This window comes from Nomia melanderi, chromosome 7 (assembly GCF_051020985.1).
Source record: "Nomia melanderi isolate GNS246 chromosome 7, iyNomMela1, whole genome shotgun sequence".
Classification (NCBI taxonomy): domain Eukaryota; kingdom Metazoa; phylum Arthropoda; class Insecta; order Hymenoptera; family Halictidae; genus Nomia; species Nomia melanderi.
Window position 1 is genome coordinate 3,391,196 of NC_135005.1, and position 27,176 is coordinate 3,418,371.

Below are 27,176 nucleotides of genomic sequence, written 5' to 3' on the forward strand. Positions count from 1 at the left end.
ACTTCACAGGAAAAATTCTCTTCTTGTGACTTGCTATAAGATTACATGATTCTGAGTTTTGATTAAAATTTGTCACGTGTTAGCAAAAGGTATAGTACCAAGTTTTCGTTCTCAGTGCTCCCTTTCTATAATTGTAACACTGTCAGCATTAGAAACGTAATTATAGAGTGGACTGGACAAAATTATGCAATCCTGTTAGTGATTGGCAGCTTGTTTCCATCTTGTTTTCTCCCTCTGGATATTTGCTACCACTTAATCGTGTAATATGGTAGTACACATAGTGATGTGATTATAAGGATGACCAGAGAACGTGATTATAGAAAGAGAATACTGTATACTGGTTATGAAAATGTCTCAACTTGTCGCGATAAGAGTGCAACTGACTTAAAACCGTGAAAAACAGATGATTTCAGTTTGAAACAGAGCAATTTTCCTACTCTGAAATTAAATTAGATCGATGGTAATTTAACGTAACTGTATGTAATTAGACAACATTTTCAAATAACCAAAGTTTCGCCTTGTGCTTACAGCTAAATACCCCCTCGCGACTTTAATAACCAAGAACCTTCGTTTTTCATAACATGTTCCTATTATGAATTACCTACTTATTACACTTCTTCCTAATATTAAGTAATACTGACTGAATATTAACAGAAATATGAAATAATTATTAACAGTACGAAGTATAATCTTAATAATGATTTAGAAAGTCCTCCTGATAAAAGTTAATTGCACAATGTTTTGTACGAATTTGTTAAGGTTAAGCGAATAAGAATTATTTAGAATGCATTCATAAATTTTATCTTAGATCACTTCGATACTCATTAAAATAAATGAAAAGATTATGTATAATATAGATTCAAAGTTTGTCGCAGAAGAAGAAAGAGAAAATGCGATACATCCAACAATGCAAATATAAATTATAATATAGTTACTCGTTCAGTTATTCAATTGAATCATAATCATTAAATTTATAATGATAACGTCATTGCTTGTGTGATTATAAATATAAAAAGGGAATATCTACATTTCACTAAAACTACTATTAACTCATTATTCACCAAAACTGGAAAATACCACTTAAAAAAATCGTTCGTATAATTATTCAATCAGTGATTCTATTCGAGAACTGAAAATGCAAGTAATAAGTCTTTCCAACATACATCGTGGTCGCATTATTAATCGAAGATCCACGAAGGACGAAGCAGCGCGGCGTCGCGTTTTAATTCGCCGGAAGGGGGTTAGGAACTTTCGAAGTAGGGAACCGCGAACAATTAATTAAAGGGCAGACGCGAAGCAACGAAGCGGAGTCGAAACTCTATTCTAGCGAGGATAATTCCCATCTTTCTAGCGGTGATTTGCGCGAGAAAGCGCGCACGCGCTGCCTGTGGATCTTCGCGCAGAGGAGGCTCGATCGCAGTCTGCCGGGATTGCGGAGTCGGAAACGATCGCGTAATAATGCCCCGTTTTGTCTGCAGGTGCTTATCAACGTCGCGCAGATTCGCCGGAGTTCGAAGTCCTCTGAAAGCACTCACGGCGCATTGCCCCGACAAGTGTATAATAACTCGGCAGAGATGAACAGGTACACGGAAGTGTTCGAACAGGTGCGCTAGTACGTTCGAAATTGAAGGAGGGACGTATTGCGTAATATGGTAATCTTGAAAATAGTTTACACGTTATGTTGAACTCGTATCTAATCAAAACAAATGTTGAAATAAAGTGCATTGCTGGAACTAAGGCTGGCCGAGAAGGCTAGTTTTACTTGCCAGTGCGTCGTTTATATTATAATGTGCTGAAAGATATTGCAAATAGATGAACTAAAGATAATAGAAAGCTTCCGAATAAACTATGCAGTCTGTAATTCAATTTTTTAACCCATTGTTCTGTAATTTTTTTCACAACTGTGTTTAATGAAACTACTTTATCGTTAATAATTTAATAGAAAAAGGTTGAAAATTTTCATTGCGAGCCTAACTCGATATTAACTTCGTTTTAAAATGCAATTAAACTTTTTGGACAACGTAATATTTATTTTATGGTGCAAATCTGTAGATAAAAGCTATACAACATTTTTAAATATACATTAACACATTACTCTATCTCGAGACTTTATCTTACTAATATTTTACATTACTCATTTAATGATTTTTATTTACATATGCATTTCTTTTACTTTTCTTATTCAATGATTTCGTAACAGGAAAAGAAATTGTATTTTCATCGTAAAACTGCGTTTATTGTATAGATTTAATATTCATGAGCTGAGCATAATATTTCTCATGGAGTAATGTGAGGTGATGTATATATATAACTTTTAAATTCAATTTAAAGTCTTTAGCATGCGTCTGAGTCGATATTATAAGGAAAGGAGTTTTGAAGCTATTCAACTTACTTCTGATCTGGTATAAGTCGTGCAGTTTTATTACCCAACATTTAAATTGGTTTTGTTCTTATAGTTAATAAGTTTAAGGTAAAATCATTCGTTTGATATCATTCAATTTTCCTGGTTTTTCAAACAGTTTATATAATTTTGATATTTTTAAATGTTTCTTTAATTATTGGTGGACTTATAATTTCGAAGTCTTTCTTATATAATTAAATTATTAAGTATTGATTTCATATATTTGGCACAATTATATTACTCAACAATTTCTAGATAAATAAGTATTTATATATTCATAAATAGTGAATAATCAGAATTGTTATCTCTATCAGTAATATACGACTAAAATTTAATTAATACATAGACAATAACTCAAAGTTTATATTAATTAAAATGCAAAGGTCATGATTTTGTGTTTAAGTGCTGTAATATATATTTCCATTAGTGTACATCTCTCTTTTAAAAAATTTTACTTTACAGTAAACTCGTTGAAATTTAAAAATATATACACTTGTGCTTCCATTAAGTAAAAACAGTAATTAGTGAACAAACATGTGAATGTGATCTTACTAAACTGTTATTTTCGCCGTTATAGAAACTTAATTTTTCAAAAAAAAGGGAAATATAATTTTTTCTGTAAAATCATTACTATTTAGCTGTATAATTGAGTTTAATAATTCCTTCAGAGTAAGATACAGAAGTCCTTACTTCAAAAGTGAACTAGTTATTTTCCCAAGTTGTTCTCTGTCTCTTAGAAAGGACAAAGGTGACCAACCAGTTTCTCTTAAAAAGTTACGTAAAATATGCAAGTATCGCTTTATCATTACATTTTATTCCTTTCTACGTTTTCTATGTTTGATCAACTGCAGTAGTAAAATATCTGTTCGCTTACATTACTATTATTCTATTCGTTTCTTGTTGAACGATAATATATTGTCTTCATTATTATTTCATTTACGTGTTATACATATCGCCACTTCCCATCTTATTGCTCATACTATAGTAATAAAATAGTAAATATAGTAATTACTATAATAATAAAAATTGTATATTTTTGATTGAATCTTAATAAGGAATTGTTAACAGTTAATTTGAATATTAGAAACTAACGAAAATACGTACTGTCGCAATGAAATTTTTTAACAACAAAAGTAACAATAAATCAATAATTCCCCTTCTTTAATTTTCAAACAAAAAATCAGTTCAATTTATTCATTTTTCTTGGCCCCAATTTTCGCGAACACACATATAAAGAAAACAAATATCGAGTTTTAAAAATTGTTGAGATTTCTAATCCTATTTGGAAAGTATTATTGCTGCCTGTACATTATTGGCAGAAAAGAAAACCTAATAATATTCTTAATAAAATTATATATTAACTTAGTTAAAAACTCTTGTCGTTTTCCTTTTTAAATATTACGAATAGATAAACTAGAGGAGATTAAAAAACTTCCAAATAAAACACAAAATGCGTGATCTGATAAAATTTAATTTAACGTAACAAAATGTTTCTTGAATACTAAAACTACCGAACAGTTGAATTGACTTTTTAAAAGTATAGAGCAACTTCAAGAGTGCATATTGAGACTTCAATTGATTTACAATTGAGTTCGCACATTCCTATATCAATTTCTTTAATAATTTTTCAGAGAAACATCTGTTGCCTTTTCGATAATTGCAAAATGAGGAAATCAGGAATGGGTCATTTTAACCCGTCTGGTAGCTTTAGTGTTAAACTTCCTTTAAAAATGCATCTAGACTATTTGGTCAACCAAATACCTCATATAAAACAAATAAGTGTTACATTATCAAGCTGTGTACGGCACTATACAATTTCTGTTCATTTCAATTACGATTGTGTGCGAGTTCGAGTGATTACTTATGTGTTCACGTGTTCAATGCTTCGTTCTCCGTTAACGTTTTCCTCGGTCAGGGACCGAGTGAGATTTCCATCGTCGCGTTGTTTTTTCCTGTGAGCGAGAGAAGTGTACATAGTCGGATGGCTACCGTGACAGGTTTCTGCAGTGAAAGCGGCTGCTTTTGGCATTTTTTAAGAAGACTCTTTCGCAGCTCGTTTTCCATCGGGTATAATTTCTACTGGAATTGATACGTGGAAGTTGTAATTTTATATGTAATTGATGAATTTATTATCTTGTGCATGTTTAGAAATAGTAGTAAGTACGAAATTCATTTCAAATTCTTTCTTAGTCCAATAAAATATTAAGGACAGCGTTTATACTATATTATCCTATTCATACTTCAAATATAAACTTTTTTTCTTATTCAGTACTCTTGTAATTTCTTTACTAGAATGTATTATAAAAGTTATGATAAATCAGTATATAATAAAATGTATAAAACATACAAATTTCTACATAATAAAAACGTGAGAATCTTTTTCACGAAATTAATACTTCTTGTAGCGCACTATGTTCATTTATTCCGATACCATTGCTTTACTCGCATGTAAGGAAAGCACTCTGTATGTGATGGAACAGTTTTTATCTTAAGCAAACGTAAAGTATGTTGCGCAACAGAATTTCCATAGTTTGGTTCTTCGAGAGAAAACCCGAAAGTTACTCAGCGGCGAGAGAAAAAGTTCGAAGCTGCACTCCTCAGGAGAACGAAAATACTTTTATGCAAACACGAGTGAAACAGTGAAATCCACACGAGATAAAATAATCTTGGATAGGTGGCAGAGTATCGATAGGAGAGGAAGTTTAATTGTGTCCCGCGACGCTACAGAATTAATCCGTGCTCCTAAAAACGTCTCTGTGCCAGTGTTTCCTTTTCGTGAGTTTTATCGTTTAACCAAGGCTGAAAGCTTCGGCGTGAAACTTTGGATAATGATCGCAGAATTCTTAAAAGTAATGGGATTTTAAGAACAACGACGAAACTTGTAGAATAATGTAAATTTTTGTTACATTATAATTTACATTCTTGGCATTAATTTGCGATTAATGGTGCGTGCGCCTTTCTTCCTCTATCTGAACAAGGATTTTCAAATATTTATGTACGGAAGAAAGTTTGAGTTCATTAATAAAAGATTGACATCAGCTACAAAATTAACTGTGCTGCAAGGTGCAACGAAAGTTGACATTTAAATGATTAAGAAAAAAATATGGTTTTTATCAATGTAATTGTTTTACATAAATATAATTGGGAAAGAAAAGATAGAGAAAGATTTAAAACATAGTTGTCAGCTGCGGTTTATTAGTTTGAAGGGAGATATGCAGTAATATTCTTTTTTCTATTAAAAATAAAAATAAGAAAAGTGTATTGGTTTCTTTGTTTCAAATTTAATTAAATATATAACACTAATAACTGTTCTTGCAGTTGTATACTAAAACATTCATATTTGTTAAATTTATTATCATTTTTTCATTCTATGTGTTTTTATATTATTATTTTGAAACTTATTATTTAAACATTTTAAATGTGTATGCAAAATTCGAAATTTTACATGAAAACTTTCAAGACCGGTGCATTGCAAAAACTTAATACTTTATAAGGATTTTAATGAGTTCAAAATTAAATGCATAAACGTCAGTACCTTAATATTGGACTTTAATTTATATTTCATGTTTAGTCGATGAATTTTCTAAATTGTAATATATTCACGCATTATAGTGCACTCAGTGTTTAACAAAACAAAAAAGCAAATGACGTTTTTAATCTAATTTTTTAAACTATTATTCACATCCTTTAAATTTATAAATTTTAAGTCTCGTTTACGAGATTCTATAAAATATTTATTAAAATTATGAAATTGAATATATTTAAAACTATCTGAACTAATTTTGGATGCTTCAACTGCTGTTAACACGTTAAGTGCCCAGCCCGACTTGCTTGTCGTTCCGTTCAGGCCCAGACGCGGCTGTCACCATTGACGGACGAGCCGAAATATTGGCTTGAGGACCGGAGTTTTCTCAATGTTATAATAATAATTCCCGAATATTAGGTTCAAAGATGGCAAAGAATTTAACACAAAAAGTTAACACCTTCTGCAATGAATGTAAAAGCAAATCACACCTCTGTTTACCCTGTTTTAATAAACTACATTAACTCTTTTTAAATATTGTATTCTTTTTTTTCAAGCCTTGAGTGAACAAAAACCGATGTCGCCTAAGCAAAATATTTAGTCTCACATCAGTGCGTAAGGACCGACACGCGCGGTCGTGTAATATGAACCTAAAGTCCGCATGGACCGGCCGCGCCTGAACGAAAAGTCTAACGACGGTCCCTAGGGACCGGCGTGGCGTTTAACGTGTTAATATAGTAAAACCGAGATTATTCGAACTCATTGGGATTAAGACGGTACGGATAAAGTAATTAATTTTGGGATCTGCTTATAAATAAAAACGAAGTGCTTTGGAATAGCAGTATGCATTTGTTGTGCACATCTATATGTAGACATACGTATACACGTAATTAGTCTGAAAAACAAATGAAAAACGATGCATTAGGCGTTTTCAAGATTCCACTGTATATCATATGCATTAATGAATAATAAACAATTAACACTATTTGTACCGAATAAACACATTTTAATATTTTAAACTAAAACTCGTTTTTCCTTATTATCTTCCAGAGAATTTACAATTTGTTTTGTTCACAAAACATTCGGTAAATTGTCTTAGCGCCTCGTTGATATTATCGTGACGATACTTTCCCTTTGGATTATATCTAAAATTGTTAAATCTATTTTCCAAGTTTAATCATTCTTTCCTCAATTGTCTTTTCAGCATTTCCTACAATGATTATAAAATTAACTTAACGATACATGTTTTCATTACATTATATTAAATTATTCGTTAGATCGTATTCAGTAATTTACAAAATTTCAGAAAATTACTTCTTGGTAAAAATGAGTATACAGACACGAAAGAGCAGTAAAGATAGTGTTAAAACGTATACGATTCTTTTTAGAGCACTTTATCATTATCCGAGCATTCGCTAATTCGTCGAGCGGCATAATCTTCCCCTTAGTTATCCCAGTGGCTTCAAGTAGCCAATCAAGGGAAGAGTTCTGGCAAAGGTTGAGAAGGGTTGGTCCCGAGATGAGAATGCTAATGCAACTTCTGGAGACCACTCGGCAACACGCTCCTATATGTTATACGCGCTAAAGGTGCATGGGGATTATCGCGCGATAGCGTGCGCAAGCTGCGCCCTTCATCTCGGCAACGACGTCTACAACAAAGACAGCGTAACAGTCGAATTATATTATTATGGCGAAAGTACGCGGCCGGGTCCGGGACAAGAAGCGTAATTAAGCCCAGATCTCGCTACCGTGTTCTCGGTTTTGCCATCTGCCGCTTGTAAAATCGAAGGTAACCGCGAAACGCTTGAACACTGGTTGCTATAAATCATCGTACTTCGGATTACCGATGCAGAAGAACAACGGATTGAATGATAGTTGCGGTCCCGATCGAAATGTGTTTTGCCTACAATGTTTCAACTTCCACTGAGTTATTGTTTGCCTCGTTGGTTATTGGAAGAACCAAAACAAACTGTCTCTCTGACGTTTTAAATTGCCTTTCTGATTTCACCGGACTATTTATGTGGCTGTATGGGAACTTGATTATTTTACTTGTTGTTTATAAAATTGTGTAGCCTTGTAGAACGGATAAAGAAGTAAGACAAGTAAAAAGTTGTTTAGTCAGTTAGTTGTTCTAAATGAAAGAATTTTTTGTTTTGTATATTGTAAAGTTCTGTATTCTTGATAATTTATGCTTGTTTTACGCAGAAAACAATTTAACGGACATTGAAATATTATAGAGAACCTTACAGATCCAAAATATATTATTAAGATCATATTTATAATTTTCCTGGTATTTAATTGATACTTTGATTTATACTTTATGTTTTAATGAAATTATTATATTGCGAATTGATCCAAATCTCAATCCATGAGTTATTGTAAACGCTTTCGTTATTCATTATAAAGGACTCTACAATTATTAATGATTATGAATTCATCACAATTATTACCAACAATTCCGCATGTGTTATGAGCAAATCTGCAAGACTCAGAAACTAATCAAACAACTAAAAACCATAACAACTTTTCTGTTTCATTCAAATTTTCCAGTCCACCAGTTAAATCCAATTAAAACAGGGACCCAAAAGGTCGAAACAAATATGCACCGCTAAAACGTCAGCATAAGTCGTTCCTCCTCTTCAAATAACACTAACGCGTCACATCCAATATGGCCGCTCATTTCCGCAACATCACGTTTTTAGTAATTCGAAGTGTTGTAATTTTAATAAGAGGCCATGTCTCCCCACCCTCGTGTGTTCGCGTTAGTTCCGCGCGCGCCTTTTGTTCCTCGTGCCAGGCTAATTCCAACGGGCGGAAAACTGTGTAACCCTAATTAAACCGGCAGCGTTTAAATTTCGCGATTGCGGCCAAAAGCTTCGCTCGGGGTCGGCTCTCCATGTCGCGCGTCGCGCGGCGACGCGCATTCACCTATACACAATGAATCGTTGCCACGGCGAACCGGGTTAATTAGCGTTTATAGTAACGAACGAAACTTCAATTTTCGCGAAATCGTATAAACTGATTAAAAGTTCGGAATAGCTTCGGTCGAGAGCCGTCGGAGGGCTCGGCGTCCCCGCGCGAACCCCTTCGTTGCTCCGACGTTGCGTCGGAGATGCGCATCAGTCAGCAATGAGTAATCGAATCATTATCCGCTTCCTCGGCGAGCGGACTCAGCCGCCGATGTAATTTAAGTTTCGCAATAACCGAGTCGCTCGACCTCGAACGCGTTATTGTATTCTCGTTCACCGATCACTGTGAAACGCTGCTGACAACCGGAACCCGGCCAGTCATCCTCGGTCTAGAGCAATCGGACCTGTTTCCATGAATTACTTAGTGGAGATGAGAACCGCCACAGAGAACTTTATGAATGGAGTGATTGGTAATTTTCAATCGTCACGCGCTATACGTAAGTGTATCCTGCGGCATTCGTAACACGAAAGGTACTGACACTTTGTATATAAGGTAAAGGCACTAGGTATTAACCTAGTATGAATAGTATTTTTCGGGAAAATGTTAAAAATAAGGTTTTTAAAAGTAATAATCTTTCGATAAAGACGCGATAGATATGCTGTAGCATCGATCGACCCAATTTCGAAATACTTCTATCTGAATTGAATCGTTTGTCATAAAAACTAACAATTTATTTCATTGGCGTTGGTTGCATGGCTCCAATTTCTAACAAGGAGTTAATTTCTTTTCATTTATATTTACCCTTTTACTTGTAATTTGTCATAGCCGTTGCAAATAAACGATATTAAAATAATCACCTTTAGTGTCTTTGATTTTACTGTAAGCGGTCACCAACTAACTCACATATGGTCAAGCACTAGATTTCTCGTTTTAAAGGGTGGTTAACGTCTGGCGCAGGTAATAAATTTTTTTAAATGTTTATAAAATTTGGATGATATAACTGTTTCAAAATATTCACTTTGATACATAATGTAAGAAGTTCAATTCAACCCACTCCGAAAAGATCAATAAATCTGAAAATCGATGAATGATGGATAAATCTACAACTTGATCAGAAAAGATTTTGTAGAAATAAAGTTTGAAGAATGTTAAATAGAACAGTGGAAATGTATGATGATAATTTATATAAGTTTTGGAAGTTGAAGAATGTATCTTGTTATTTTTTATTTTACTGCGAAATGTTTTTAATAATGCTATAGTATGAACATGGACGAAATAACAATCTCGACTGATGATTTTTTCAATGTGAACACTTCTTTTGCATAAGAATTTGTTTTATTCAATTATAGCAATGGAAAAGGTGACATTAATAATTAAATAGTAATATTTTCCTGGCATTATCTGTACTACAAGAGTAATAAATTTATGAAAAGTTAACAATGAAAATATAGTGACATATTTTTATAATATTCATAATATCAAGAATAGTAATAACGACCATAATCAAATTAAACATTATAACAAATGATAAAATCTCAAATTCTATTAAACTTTTCACCACGCCAACTTTCAAACAATTTTACACAACCTTCTAAGCGCAAATACACCTCCCTTATTATTTGCAGCAAACGTTCAATTTCCAACTTGTCGAAACTCATTAACAGCGTCCAGCAATAAGCGTAATACCCAAACCCATTGTCGAGGGAACTCAACGGAAAGTCCGAAAATTAGAAGTTTCAAAATTGCTCCAGAAAAGTCGAAAATGAAAAGAACTTTTTTAAGACGTCACAGAATCGAGAAAGATTTTTACCGTGCTTATCACGCGCTGGAGTACCAAGAATAAAAAGGAATAAAAACGAAGAAAAAGGGAGAACGGAGGAAACGCGTCATGCGCGGAGTGAAATTCGTTTGACGCCAGTTTGCTTGTTCGCTAAAGCCTCGCTCCGCTCGCTCGCGTGAAATATTAGGATAGAAATCTTGGGTTTGGCGTTCTTATTCACGAACTTCCCGATGAAAGCATGCTATGTCTGAGCAGGCGCAGCCTGGAGGCCGAATGACACATTACATCGGCCCGCATGGGACTATTTATCGATTCAAGACGCACGAAATGTTCGCTCGGGCAATGGAGTTTATCGATAAACCGAGTCTCGATCATTGATTCGGCAAGCTTACGTTCTCCTGTTATTAATCTCCGGCACGTCATCGTGTCAGAATAACTTTGGGCGGAATTATTTCCCCGGGAACACAGTTGCTACGTCCACGACTTGTCGGTTTCGGTTAAATTGAAATTTCGGAACTCCATGTTTGACGAAGGAAACCGAAACATGTCTGATGGTTTCCGGTTACAGAACGTTTACCATGTTCAACTTTAAATAAACATTTGTCTGGTCAGCATACGAGACTTGGGTCGAGATTAACATAAGGGTTTTCCTGATTGATCTCTGGGTAGATGGTGAAACTTAAACATTGGAAAACTGATGAATATGTTTAAAGGAATGATTGGATTCCGAATTATATTCTTAGTATCGTTATTATATCTCTATTGTTACCGTGGTTATTATTATTATTATTGTCGTTATTATTATTATTATTTTTATTGAAGATGAAGAAAATAATTTATATAATTTCAGAACGTGCATCTAATAATGATAAATAGAAGTCTTTACAAGGGAATTGTGAAGGTTACAACAAAGTCATTATTTTTCTTACCCATATTAATGTTTATCTTTCGGAATGAAAATCATAGTCGAGATTCAGACGCATTCAATGAGCTGGGATATCATGATCTCGAAATAAGTTTGAATAAAAAAATGAGTTTAAAGTAGGGCGCTGTAGAAGTAATAAAATAAATTTTTGATTGCTGAAAAAGTTGTCTTGTCTTTCTTTTAATGTCATGTTTATATAGTGATACGCAAATAAGTATTATAAATAGATGAATGAATCGAGAGGTAATGAAACCAAATTTTATAATATGCATGCTATTCAATATTTTCGATAAATGCGTCAGGAGTTTGTAACCAAACTAATATTTTCTATTTATTCATTTGTATACTGGAAATTTAATTGTTAAACATCCAGTTATTACTGAAAACATTCCATGCTGTATGTAGTAACATTTTTAACCATTAATATAAATAACCTGGTCAATAAAAGACGAATTTATTATCAGATTGTACATACCCACGCACACTCAGTTGTAAATACCTATAAATGTTTTGAATCAACTTTTACAAGAATGAAAACAATTGCACAGTAAAATTTTATTTTACGTTCTTGAACATTGTTAAACTATAAGCTGTTCCATGTATTGGTAACAGAACATTAAATTACAAAAAAAGCAATAGTTAAAGTTAAAACGTATCTAATTGAAAGTGTTTACCATCTTCCGTAAAATATATGGCGAAGTCAGTATGTAAAGTAAAACAAAAGAAATGATCTTTCTTTTTAAATGCTTTGCTATTAATACTTCTGATGTTAGAATATCGGTTTATTCAATTATGTGCGTAGTGCGTCATGATTTCGTCTATGGATCAGCGGCAAATTCGATTTAGGAATCCATGACTTATATCTGGGTCAAGATAGTTTCAGTGTAAGGTCCATGACACACATAATATCAAGTTTACTTTGATTCTAGAATTCACGACCTTCGTGTACTGGGTGTCTCAAAAATATTGAGCATGTATTTCAAAGCTTCAATAACTTTTTAGGTTATTGAATATTATAGTATGAAATTTAATTTTACCATTAAGTTTATATTATCCAGAAATATTACACATAACATCATTTAAAAACTGATATTGATCTTCATTCCTCAAAGAATATAGGAAATGTAAAAACTAAATATACGCTGAGTAAATTATTCACTAAAAATTGTACAATAAATTTTTTTCTATTTCTCTTATTTACAATAAGTTTAGCATTGCTAAAAAGAACGTTGGGTAATAACAAAAGGAAAGTTCCATATGTCTCAAACCAATACAAGTCAAAAAGTTGTATATCATTTAGCAGATTGATGCTTGCATTTTTACAAATTAGCTATTGAAAATTGAAATATTTCTCCTATCTTTATAAACACTTTTAACAGTATGTCGCATACGTGTTAATATTAGCAATTTTGTAAATACTGTAATCATTTCTTATTCATTACGCATACCAGTGCTTCCACATTTGAAATACGTACAGCAAGAACAAAGTTGTCCAAAGTTCAAATTCTACGTCCGGAAGTCGAATCTCCAATTTTCATTTACCGTTATCACGGAAACAAAGCTTGAATCTGCACAATGGCAAGCATTACATGTATCTTCTATATAATAATTATATAGAATTATAATAAACGAAAAACAAACTGTCAGTATTGTGAAATTATATTTCATTATTTTCTGATTGTATTAACTTTACATTTACATTACATTTTTGATTTCAGAAACAAGAGGTATATTAGGATACCAATTTCATGTTTCTACTATGTTTCAATTATTCGTCGATCACAACAGCTTCATAAGTCTCATCATCCACACTTCACATTTCTCACAGTGTCATTACATCCACGATATAAAGGGATGGAAATAGTTTTGAAAATAATTGTTTGAAACTGTTATATATCGGTACCGACTGAAACAGTTATAAAGAATGGAAATAAATCAAAACTGTTATTCGGTACATCGGTTCTGAGCTATATCGGTTTCACTTCTGGTTCCAGTAAACAATATCAATTCTGAAACGGTTCTATAAGTGTTATTTTTCGATTCTTGAATCAATTATGAAGACTCGAATTGAAGAACCGAAAATTAACAGTTAAGAAATAGGATAGTTTCAAAACCGATACCGATATAACGATTAACAGTTTTGACTTATTTCCGTTCTTCATAACTGTTTCGAGAACGGAAACCGATATCTTAACTGCTTTCAATCTCTGATCCTCTGAAAGATACATTCCACGGAAACCAATAAATCGATCGCAACGAATGCTGCGTGACGCCTCGTCGATTGGAACCATTAATTTCCAAAGAGTTATCGTTCTTAAGGCATCGTACTGTTTCCTATATTTCCGACACTGGTGTTGTGTAACGGGTGTTAACTTTTACTCAATAGCTGCATACATACGTCTCGACGTATCGATATCGCAGACATTTTAATCGCCCTAAAGCTTTCGACACCTCGAACGAAATATTTTTCATAAGGTTGTTAATCGTGCCAGCCGCAATCCAGTGAAGCAGTTGCAACGCTTTACGATTACTCACCGGCGCGGTAGCCGAGTGCATTAGAGGCCGAGCGTGGAATAACAGAGAATTGGCGGCATTGTTCACCGGGATCGAATACGAATGCGCAGCGGCGCGCATTATGCGCGTGGATGGACAATTATTAATTCCTGCCGAGTGTCGAGGAAACGACGAAACGATATGGTATGTCGACCGGTTGACAGGCGATGAGCAGATATTGGGTCCATTCGCGATTTCACCACTGTTTTACGCGATTAGGCTGCTTTTCGCGCACGCGTTCCGCATTGCTGGCCGAACGTGATTCATCCGGCTGATGGAATTCCGGCACACTATCGTAAACGAATGTTACATTGGGAGGAGTGCATACTTTAGTTTTGAATATTGGAACAGGAAAATAGTTAGTAGTAGTTTTTATTTTAATAATTGTAATAACGACAGATATGTTAATTGGTATTATGATAAATGTGATAATTATTAGTATAATGTCAGAAAATAGTAATTTTATTGTATAATGAAAGATTTATCTTGGAATATGATTGTAATTGAGGGTTAGAGATACGAATGAAATTTGAGTTTAGTTCTATTATTTTAAAGATTATTTTATCGAAAGTGAAATATCAAGATATTTATTTGGTTATATATTTTGCTGTGTCTTGCATTTTTATGAATTATGTCAGTGCATAAGATCTTCAATGTAGTGGTAGATAATATTAATAATAATAACAAGGATACTATTTCATTAAATAATAAGAATTAATCTGTATTAGTGTTAGACACGATTTTATTCGAATAGATTTATATTTGAATGGAACTTTATTACTGAAGGAATGAAGGTATATCCTTCTAGTCATACGCATATGATATATTCATCAAGCAATTCGCATAGAAATAAAATAATTTCATTAAAGAAACTTCAATTTTCCTTCATATCATATCACTGAAAGATTAATGTTATGCATTTATGTCGCAGAAAATCGTTTATTTTTTAAAAGCAATTAGGAAAACCAGTAACTTCATTATCCGGAATGAAATGTCAAAATGAAAACGTGTCTGTCCCAGGTGTCAGTTTAAATGAAATTCCGTCAATGACAGGAACGGATAACAAGTTATGCATTTACTCATGCTAAATGCGCAGCAACATCAATTTCGCGGTCCATTATCCAACGCATTAACTTTCATATAATAAAGAGTGAAATGTCATTTTATAAATACGTAAACTCTATGGAACGGTAGCCAAGGTACACGCTGCAACAGTACAGATGACAGTGACACTGATCAAATCTGATTCAACTGAAACTATTCTAGAAATATTTAAAGAGACTTGACAGCTTGTGAATTAGATATAATAATAAAGATTATGGTTAAATTATTGATAAGTTATTCACATATGAAGAGATTTTTGTAATAAGATATATAAATTAAGATCCAATGCGCTAATTAAATCTAAGAACTATATGAACCTTGTATATACGTAATAGTAGTAAGCCAGTTATTGACGATTTGATTTATAATAATATTTAAACTATAATCTATATTGGAACAAACAAATTCCCATAATTCATAGTTCAAAACAGCAATTTTTGTAGTGTTATCTTTTGTCTGATATATTTTCATAACGAATTACCTAATCAATTGAACCTTAAATTTTTTCTTATGAATTTATTTAATGAATTTTAAATTTATTATTCCTCTATAATACATATTTATTGCTATGTTTCTATTGCTCTATCACTTATACCTATTTTTTATTTCAATTTTCATTTTTCGTATTTGGTAAATGTTTCAATCGATTTTGATTGATGTAGTTAAATAACTATGTATCCTAATTATCTAGTCTTAAACCACTAATTTCCAAAATCTAAATGAACGAATATCAGTTTTTCTAACTGTGACTGTACGAATTGTTAAAATTTGATTTAATTAAAAATTTAATAAATTTCAATGAACTTTTTGCCTTCATTGGAAGTTACAGTTGAACATGTCATACAATCAATAAATTTTTCTTTGATTCAAATTTGTACAAATGAGTGCATAAAAATCTAAATTCGTACAAAGATCTGCAATGAATGCATGGTACGCGCTAAACAAACTACAATTTCCCAAGAGCCAGTATGATTTCCCTTTCTCGTTCTGTGCGAATAGGTTAAACGGCCTTTCAGAGTTCAGCCGTCTTCTGCACTTTTCTTCGCAACTTTTCTCCGCTTAAATCTGTGCAAACACACCTGCATATCTGTTAATTTCCAAGTTGCCGCGGGCTAAAGAAAACTTTCTGGACGATAGAGAACGAAATATCGCAAACACATTCGAAATATACTGTTCCTGTGAGTGAAACCGGATACGAAATGTTGGCACAGCGACGCGATTTCAACTGGGAAATGATAATCTCCGGGGCTTTACGTTTTCTCTGCCGATATTGTATTATTACTGATCAATCTAGTGGCAGATGTATCTACCAGTTATTATTTTCATCTGTTTAACAGAAACCGCGATCAAATGAAAACTTGTACGATCAATTAATGGATTTCTTAAGGTAAATGTAGAACAAGCATTTCACCTCCTCTTGTTAAAATTCGCATTTTAAATATACAACATTTGTAGTTTAAGGGTGAGTATTGTTCAACTTTCAATAATATGCCATAAAAATTAGTATTAGATTTTTCTGATCAATTAAAATGTATACGTATATTATATTACAAAATATTCATTACTTATTTGGCGTTATAAATCTTTATTTTGAACTTTCAAGTAGAGAATGTTAAATATTGATCACTCCTCCGTTTTTAAATATTACATAACTACGTCATATCTTCTTTACTTTCTGTGGCGATATTTTTGTAACAGATTTCAATTCATTAACTGTACTAATTGTCGTTTGAGTTTAATGGTCGTTTTAATTAATAAAATTTGTATCATAGTACTGAATATTCACAATTGAAAACATCGATGTGAGTAAACATTTTTTGAAGTTCTATAATTTTAGAGCAATTTTTCACGTTTGTATTTGCAATAAATAATGTAAAGTTTAACAGTTTCTCTGCAGTATGACTTATGTAGATAATAATGTTAGCTGATGAAATAAGTAACTTGAAGGCAACGAAAATCTATAAATAAAGAGAAAATAGTGCAGTTAGTTTGAAAATTTATTTAACACATAGACTGCCACACCTTCCGCACATAAATTTGTCCCAAACACTATTTTGATTAATCAACGGTATCGTAGTGTGCTAACATCAAGCATAATGGGCAATAAAAGTTAATTTTTGACAAGAATATACCTAACCAAACCAGTTACTGTGCAGGTGTTGCGTGAAATAAAATCGACTTTTCACTGCGATTTAATTCGTATTTGGCAGTCAATATTTTAAAACATTCTGACAGAGAATGTATTAACGCATAAAATACCATGGAAGTTACGCATGACTGGTAACTTAATCCTAATTAAGAAGGTACTGTAATTCATTCATCTAAGCGATCATTGTTTATAAACGTTTCAATGCTATCAATGGTGTGACATAAAGCAGTCAAATTTAGCTAGGTATACTCTATGAAATAATTTAATATTACATTTTACCATAATAAGTGCTTCGTTCCGTGAAAATGTTGGTGTCTCATGTAAAATATACGAAAATCATTAATTTCTTAACCAGTTAACAGTGTTTGACGAGTATACTCGTCATCTTAAAACCCGAAATAATACTAATTCTTTCAACAATTAATTATCTATTTGTTAAAATAATCGCGTCATTCTTTTTCATTTTACTTCAGCCTTTTATTTTAATAAATATTACGTTAGTATAGTATGCAATGTATTCCATGAATCGTGATACAACTAGAAAGACAATTATTTTATATGAAAAAATAAGTGGAAATTAAACAGTGTCATTTTTTCTTGGAGTGTTTCATTTTCTAGATAATCGTCCCTTGAAACTTGGTTTGCACTTAGTACTTAAGAACCTACTAATATTTTTTCCTCATAATTTTCTTATTAGTATCAATGTATAAGTGTTAAATACACTTTTAAAATCAAGTATTTCAAGAATGCAGTCTCCTATGAAAAAGTTTTATTCTATATTTTCAACTTATTTTTTCTAAATTCATTTCAGTTGTACTACGATGTAGGTAGTACCCTATATACACAGCAAAATATATAGCATATACGTGTTGTTAATTGTAACACTAGGTTTACGGAACGCGTTAATTTGACGTACATTGAATTTTATAAATATTATTTAGTTAATGTCTACCTCGATTTTGATTCATACAATAACGTGAATATGTATTTTAATTGTCTATCTTTAAACCTCTAATTTTCAAAATCTATCTGAAGGAACGTCAATTTTTCTAAGACCAATAGAATAAATTGTACAATAAACGCTCGTAAAACAGCTGTTAAATAATTCTATTCTATACGTCTACTTTGAACAGGTATATTAAAAGGTCGTACGCAACTAAACAATTTACCAGTGGCCAGGTGCAATAACGTCCAAAAGAAAAATGGCTGGACAGTAATATAAGAGCGAACAGTCGACGGACATTTAATTGGACGAATGTCGAATGGGGCCTGTGAAAAGACAGAGGACGAGAAATGGGAGGGACACAGACGTCGAGCAACAAATAAAAGTTATCAACAAGTCGGTTGTCGTTGCATCTGCACGCGGTCGATGGTACACGAGGATTTGATTGGATAGGTCGCTTGATTGCATATTGCATCGGACGAATATCGAAATCCCTCGCGCTCAATTAAAACCGCGACAGGGCCCGACCGGAATATCGAATTGACGGTGTTTAAATCGGCGAATAGGGAGTAGAATAGGAGAAAGATAGAGAGAAAGTGAGAAAACAGGGAGAAACAAGATGATCCTGACTGGAGGTTTGTAATTTTATTAATAAAAACGGGGCTCGCCAGTTTCATATCGCGGCGATCCTTAAACTGCGGAAGTTTATATCAATATCCATGAGTAATTACGAAGATAAACTCCAAGAAACAGAAGCTAAATAAAATTCTTCTCACCGTTGAGAACAGTTTCAGAAAATAAAAAATACGATGAAACCGTACTCTGTCGTGATACTCAAATATGCATATTATAGTTCCTTTTAGTATTTGTTAAAGAATTTCAAAATTCTACAGTGTACTGACTGTATTTATGATGCTGTTTAATTCGTGAGCGATATTATGTAAGAAAATGTTACTGAATTCGTAACACACTTCAAATGAAGACAATTCTTTAGAAAATATATTTAATCCAACACAAGCTATTTCTATACATGTTAATGTTTATAAATATTATCAGTGACATAGCATTTTTTTCTACGTTACTGAGTATTGAGTATTTAATAATTATTAGCGGTGAAGATATAAAAATATTGTACCACCATTAATGCTGATTACTAGTAGAACTAATGAGCAATAAGCAGACAGTGTGAGCATGTACTGAACATGTGTAGCTAACAAGTATGAAAAGTGATGTTTCGGAAAATGCAGTTTTTCATAAAAAAAAAAATATTGTCATACATGTTCAATATACGTTGTTTAACGCGATTCGCCTACTTTTTATTTAGTAATTTAAATATTTTATATAAGTATGTTTAATATTATTAGCGTAACATTATGATGATATCCGCTGATAGCAATTAAACTGTGTGTTATCAATACTGAAATGTATCCTCTGTAATAATTAAGTAAATAAATTATGTATTAATAATAAACCCACGCAATTAGATCTTCCAGTTTAATTACATTTTATAAAAACCATGCATACACGCTTTTTGTAAGAAACCTTAGAAGCTTCTCCTCTTTTCAGCGAGCTACCCAGTTAAGTAAAACTAAAGGCAAAGCGGAAGTTTTAACGTAAGAGTTTGCATTCGTGGACTTTCTGAAGAATTTGAAATCTTAGAGACAAAGTGGAAGCTGCAATTTTCATTCTTGGCGAAACGCTTGCTAAGTTTTTCGTCAATGAAGTATAAAATCTTCTTTGCTAGAATATTTTAGGAAAATTCAAAGTTACATTGTTGGATTAAAAAATTGCACTCAGCTTTACACAATGCAGTAAGAAATTGCAACGCTGTAAGTATTTAATTTTATATCATTTCTTCTTACACGGCTATATATGGAAAATGGATGTACTTAATTAAAACACGTTATTTGATTTCGCTTCTTATTAGTCATTTGAATAACTGACACAAATAATATAAAATTAATGAATCCTGGGCTCCAAATTATACAAATTTCCTTTCTTAAAAATATGTGTTACAGTCATAACTGGATATAATAACATTATTATAATCGATAACAATCGATCTAAGAAAACAATACATAAAAACTGTTCACACAATTATTCTATGCTGCAGTGAAAACTCTAATGAAACCGGTGCTATTGTCGACTAAAGTGTGTTCAATTTTGTCATACTAAAATACATAAAATATATATCTTCGATGGTCTTGAGTGGCTCGATAATTGAATAAGGCGCCGTAAGCACGCAAACGCATTTGTTCGTCCGCCGAAACGAAAGTTCATTGTAGTGTACCGAAGAAACGGACCACTCGTGAAAGTGTATTTTCCAATCTACCTTTATAAAGCTTCAGAAACTTCAGTGAATATTCGGAACTGTCGCGACTATTATACTCTATTGTGAACGAAAAATCGATTTAAAATTGGATTTGATAGAAATAAGATTGAAAACCAATAACTGATGAAATGAAACAAGGACGATATTAGTACAATTATAACTTCAGAGTTTATAGGAATAAAATAAAAAGGAAAATAATGATTAAAGAACTCAATGTAAAAGTTAATACTAAAATTTACGTTGAGAAACTAATAACATTTTAAGGACATTGCTTTTAATGACATTTTCATGTACACTTATTGTAAGATTGTATAAATCATAATTTATAGATTATGTATTATTTTATTTTTCATAAGTAATCTATTCGCAACAAACAAGCAAGAACAGGTAATGATCATTCTTTATGAATATTCATGTAACTAATAGAATTAAGAACAAATTTTTCCCTAAATAAAAGAGTCAATAAAAATGTTAGTATTTAAATTATCAATATTAATATTCATAATACATGATACAATACCCAATATTGTTAATAAGCAAAAAAGGCATTGTATATAATACGGAAAACCGTATTTCAATACTAACTGCGTGAATATAGTGAATTTTCAATCTCGACTTGCACGAAAATGAACCCCTTACTCCATGATTTCTTTCTGAACTATGATCGATCTAGCTGCTTTGTAATTAATAATTTATTGAAAATAAGTGAAAATACTAGTCTTATTCTACGTCAACGTATGCTCTAAGGTATAATCATTGACAACAGAGGAATAATATGTAATTTGCATTGAAATAAATTCAATAATATTTATATTTGTTAAATTCTATTTGAAATCCTCACTGCGAGTCTGAGACGATATTGTAGCGTAGGAGATTAAACGTTTTATGAAAAAGATCATTCCATATTTCTGTCTTATTTCTTTATAAGGAATCACCCTTTACCTCTTTGACGCTTTACGTTCCTCACCACGTAAGGAAATTTCGTTTTTGGGCGACTTCGAAATTCGTCAATCGGGTGGATTTCGTGCAAACGCCTTTTGTCCTTCTATCGAGTTGCGTATCCGTGATCGGTGACCTGCCTTCTTCGAACCCCCTACCCGACAAAGGAGGATCGCCACTGAGAGGTAGGGGGTGGCACGATTATGGAGGCGACTGGGGGTCCGTGCTGCTCGGATGAAGCGACGCAACGTAAATCCGTCTTGTTCGACGGAGAAATGCACAGGAAGCCGTGAACGAGCGGGCTGAGAGCGGCATTTGTGACGGGCGAGCGCATTCCCAACGTCGAAACGACATGCGGGATCCGAAGCGTGCAGCCAATACGGCGACACCGTGTTTAGCGTTGAACGATTCAACACACTGGCCCGGGAACGGGCACCGTTCTGCCCTCAACGGAACAGAAACGTGCGGCGTCGTGACGTCAATGCACGCTCCTCTACAGGCCTTGTTATCGCATTACACCCCCGCAGGTGGGTAATTTCGTTCTGACCGGACAGTGTTCTCGCTTCCTTCCTTACGGAGCGGTTGCTGATACGATAATGCTACATATTGTCGCATTTGTCACTGGAACGTGAGGAATCTGACACTGAGATCTGGCAGGCTTGCGAGCTGTTAACACTTAAACTACTGAATTGACTTTTTTATTGTTTTACTTACGGGAAAAATTAGGTTAACACTGAAACCATAGAGGAATTAGAGTGACTTATTTCTAATTTTTTTGGCAAACATTAGAACACGTTTCGTGAGATTCGAAGATTCTTCTAGTCTCATGCTCGCAAAAATACAGGAATTTAATTTGAAGTCTCGCGCAAAAACGCATGCATAATTTAAATACTTGAGAATAAACATTCTGAAGTAGGTCAATTTGACCCGTCCGGTAGTTTTAGTGTTAATACATTCAAGACTGCTGACCGTCTTCATTTTAAAGAACAAACGATTAAATTAAAGATTAATATTCCAAACTAAATAGTCTCATTTTTATCCTTGTTTTAACGTTAGAAATTTGCGATAATTAACTTAAGATTTTCATTTTGACCAGTAATGAGTAAAATATCGCGAATATGTTAAAATAAACAACCGGACGTAGATTGTAGTAAAACGATCAAATGATAAGATAATCCATACCTCTTAATCGAGTGACTGATTTATTTCATGAAATAGGGTCCGGACTATTTTTGGGGTGGACACAGTGCTATTCTAGCGGTTTGTTTGCTTAATTAAAAATTTTAATTACGCTGTGAGATGTATTGTCTCGTTGGTAATTTGATAGTTAATTATTAAAACTTGGAATTTCTTGTGGTATGTGTTTATTACACTTATCATTAAAATTGTGTATGTTAAATTGTTCATCTTAGACAATTTACTGTTTGTAGTATTTCATGTTCTTTATGAGACATTTATATTTCCTAATATATCATTGATTTTATAATCGATTTTGTCGTGCTAGAAGGCGATCTCTCCAAATTTGTAATAGGAGATTCGGTTCGAGCGCCTGGTGCGACACGAGACTGTTTTCTTTAAGAAGTGCTTAAAGCACGTGGCCCGATGATCGGACCATAAATTAAGTGTCCCATTGCTGGCTGCACTCAATCACAGCTGAACCATCGCGTAGAATAGTTCTTGTATTTTAAACCGTGTCTCAATAAACGTACATTTTATTTTCCTATAGCAATTTTACCGTTTCTGCCTACTGCACCCCTGATACAAACCTCAAAATTACTACAGATTCACATAATTTTTAGTTATTATTTTCAAAGAGGTGAATGTGTATGAAAGTTCTAAATTAAATTCTTGTGCTTGGTAAAAAGTTATATGTAGTATATTATTAGAGAACACAACCCCCTTAATTTCTCAATACGAAGTATATTTCTAATAATTTACTTCAAATCTATACCTCAAAAACATGAAAGAATACGTATAAATGTATTAAGTGCTTTTGTTAGAATTTTCAGATTGTTTCATACTAACCCCGATTAATAAGCATATAATGATAAAATTGTATTTTTAAATTCATTCATTACAGTACTTTGAAATAAAAGTAGTTACTTTTATAATTTTCATAATTATTATTGTTATAATTGGAAGTTATAAATATCTATTCAAATTAATAAATAATTTATAGAATATAAATTTTATTTCTTAATATTTATTTACGTATATTAACTATTAGCTTAAATTTCGTTAAAATTTCATAAAAAATAAATATACATTCATTATTTATCTACTCAATAAAATATAAGAGAAATGACTATTTTCATTTGACTTTCACGGAATTCTAATAGCGTTAATAAACATCAAATACGCCGTTAAGTAAACAACACACAATTGTGCTCTGCATACCTAATAATCCTGAAGGACATTGCACGCTCCTAATCCGTAGATCCAAATGACTGCCGTATCGTGCACGCGATTGCTTGTCTACAATAATGTCGGTTAATCCGGTTAGGTCGTTATTTATCCGGCTATCTCTGTTATTACACGTAAAATGCAAGACAGACGGATTATCGGGCTGGTCCGCGTTACGTTCGGATTCCAATAATCAAATAAAACGTCAGGTAATCGGACAATCGAAGATAACGCGAGGCAGATTGAACAACGTCGATATCAGAACATTAATTTTTTAATATTCTCCCGGCCCATTGCAAACACTAAACACCGTTACCTGTGCTTCTACACTAATGATTGTTTCCGCTGATATGAGTTGAAATTATTAACGCTCGTTAGAAGCACAAGAACCGGAAATATCGAAATGGGTATCTGTTTCGAGTTCGGATTGAATTTTCGGAAATTTTCAGATTTCCCAAAAGAGTAATGTTTCCTGAAAATACTCAGGTTCTTTGAAAGACTCAGGTTTCACGAAACTGCTTGTTTTTTCCAAAATAGTAATGTTTCATGAAAATTATTAAGATATATTTACTTAATGTAAACGTTTATGTGTTAACTGATGATTATAACACGTTGACCGCCGCGGTAGTCATTGATGACCGCACTCTCTAAATTGCTTAACCCCTTGCCTTACAATTTCGTATCTAGATTTCTAGATTTAGAAATCTAGATTATAGAATATAGAAATTAGATTTTTAATGTAGTTTAACAAATATAAATGTCATTCAGTTCTTTTGAGTTCAAATGTAACATTATCTTTTTCGTTAGCAATTTATATGGTTTAAAGTATATTTATACATAGAAAGAACATGGAATTTTTTGTTTTGCTAATGTATCATTAACGATAAATAGTTCCAACAAGTGCAACTGCGAAATTAAGTCGCAGGGCAAGAGATGAAAACGATTATAAACAGAAAAATGATATTCGATTGAAGTATCTAGTAGCATAAGTAACGAAATAATCGTGCTGCATAAGAATTATGATGCTAAACTGTTAAGTATTAATTCTAACACCACTTGCCTTTGTAATGAAGGAAAAAGAGATATTATACAATACACAAAAAATTCTGGTGGCGGTCGACGTATTAACATTTCTTTCCTTTAGTTTGTCCTAAGTTATACGTCTGTAATAACAACTGATATGCAGCTGTTTTGTTTTGCTCGTTGTAACATATGTTTGCGTGTACGCATTTTTATATTAAACTCTTTGCTTCTCAACAATATGCATATGCATTTATAATTAGAACTATATATAAGAAGTTTATACAATTTTTATTTCAAAGTACTATATGAAGTAGTGAACAATAATGTGCACTGGTATCTATGCTTTGTACCTACGTATTACCAAAAACATTTAAAATTTTATAAGTTCTATTATTTTTCAGATCATTCAAAGTATATATGTATAGAAAATATCATACTAAAAATATCTGTTTTATTCTATAAATTAGAAAACCCTCCAAGTTTCTTAAATGAAATACATTTGTATTCATAATGTAGTGGTGTTTCTTAACACCATATTCAGATGCCGACATTACAATTAATTGCATCTGTAACTGTGACAACAACAATCAAGGTTATATACAACATCAATAAATATATTTACAATTATTTTAAAAAACCATTAATACATGTTAAAATTCATGGGGAAACAAGATAATAAAAGAATATTTACGAGACGATTCTGCAAGTATCAACTCCCATTCAATAATCGAACAAACAGTAACCACCAACAAGGCTGACGTTCATTTGAAAGAAAGGTAAGAAAGGTACATACGAGCAATGGCGCGCCAACCCGAGGGTGCAAGGGGTGCACCGCACCCGAGTGGTAAAAGACAAATATCTAGTATTTATTTTATACACCCAATATCTCACCTAAATGATGCAATGCAGTATAATGATTAACTCTTTCGCTACAATAGAAGAGATATCTCATTACCATGGTAGCATCGTGCGTAAGACATCACTGATGACGAGATATCTCGTTCATGGCGTCAGTTCTTCGACATCGTGGAACCGAGACATTTCGTCCATTGTAGCGAAAGGGTTAATAGTGCGAAGAGTGAGACGGTGTACGACCTTGCGGCGAAGCGATATTGAAAGGTCATAATGATGTTTTTCAATTTTTTAAGGGGAGGCCAATAAAAGTTTGCACACAGGCGGTAAATACCTTTGGCGCGCTCCTGCATACAAGAACCCAAAACCACCAAACAATCGTCGTAAAAATTGCTCGAGCAGACAGAAGGTGAACCACACTGAGGACTTTACCGGCAAACAGATCGAATCTGGTCCTGCTCCTCTCGCTGTCCTCGAAGCCTTCAAGGTCGTCCTCGTAATCATCGTAATCCTCACCGTGGTCCCGTCTCTCTTTCTCGCTGGCGTTCCTCGGCAATGCATTACTCGGCGTCCTTTGAGTGGCTTGTCTCACTCTGGCCTGGTTGTTGCTACTGAAGAGGACCGCCGGGGGCGGCGGTGTCGACAGCTGCGAACCCTGAAGACGCCTCTGAAGGTATCTGGCCAGGATTGCCTGAACCGCGTCTGTCTCGGCGCCGCCTGGAAGACAGAAATCACGTTTTGCTCTCGATAATCAGGCCAATATTGTGTGTGTTTTGTTTGATTTGTTTTTTTTTTGTTCTTTTTGTATCATATTCTTTCACCCTTTCCCTCCGCCCGCCTTTCATGTTCCTCTCCCGCTTAATCCTCTGCCCTTCCATTTGAACTCCGCGCCAAATGTGGTTCACATCTAGCTCCTCGGCTTACTCTTGACATTTGTATGCATGAAATTTTTCGTACGCCTCCCTAAGTGCTCCTAAGAGGCTCGCCAGCGAGTTGAGTTGCCTTGCAAACACCCTCTGTGTTGATTCCGGTACTTTCGTCTTTCTCTGGATTCCAGGTAAAATTTGGAAGGTTAGGCGTCCTTGGATGGAATGACGTTCTTGATGGATTTGCGAAATAATCTTCTGGTATAATCATTAATATTTCTTGAATGAGACTGACGATTGCTGATATGGGTTTTTGAGTAACTTTCATTTGTAAAATTCGGTTGGATCTCTTTAATGAATAATGCAATATGTTTCTTTTTTTAGCATTCGTTGACCTCGTTTTAGTTAATCCCTTTTTCCTGTTTGGTTAATACGTTGAATGTTTCATTGATATACTAATATATATTTGTATT

General features: G+C 33.3%; 1 protein-coding gene across 1 annotated transcript in view; it reads right to left on the reverse strand.

Moving 5' to 3' along the window:
• LOC116424200 (uncharacterized) overlaps positions 1 to 27,176 on the reverse strand; it is a 208,468-nt gene that overhangs the window by 63,378 nt on the left and 117,914 nt on the right. The window contains exon 4 of the mRNA XM_076369118.1: positions 26,270 to 26,554. Coding sequence (XP_076225233.1) covers positions 26,270 to 26,554 — 285 coding nt within the window. The remainder of the gene's footprint in view (positions 1 to 26,269; positions 26,555 to 27,176) is intronic.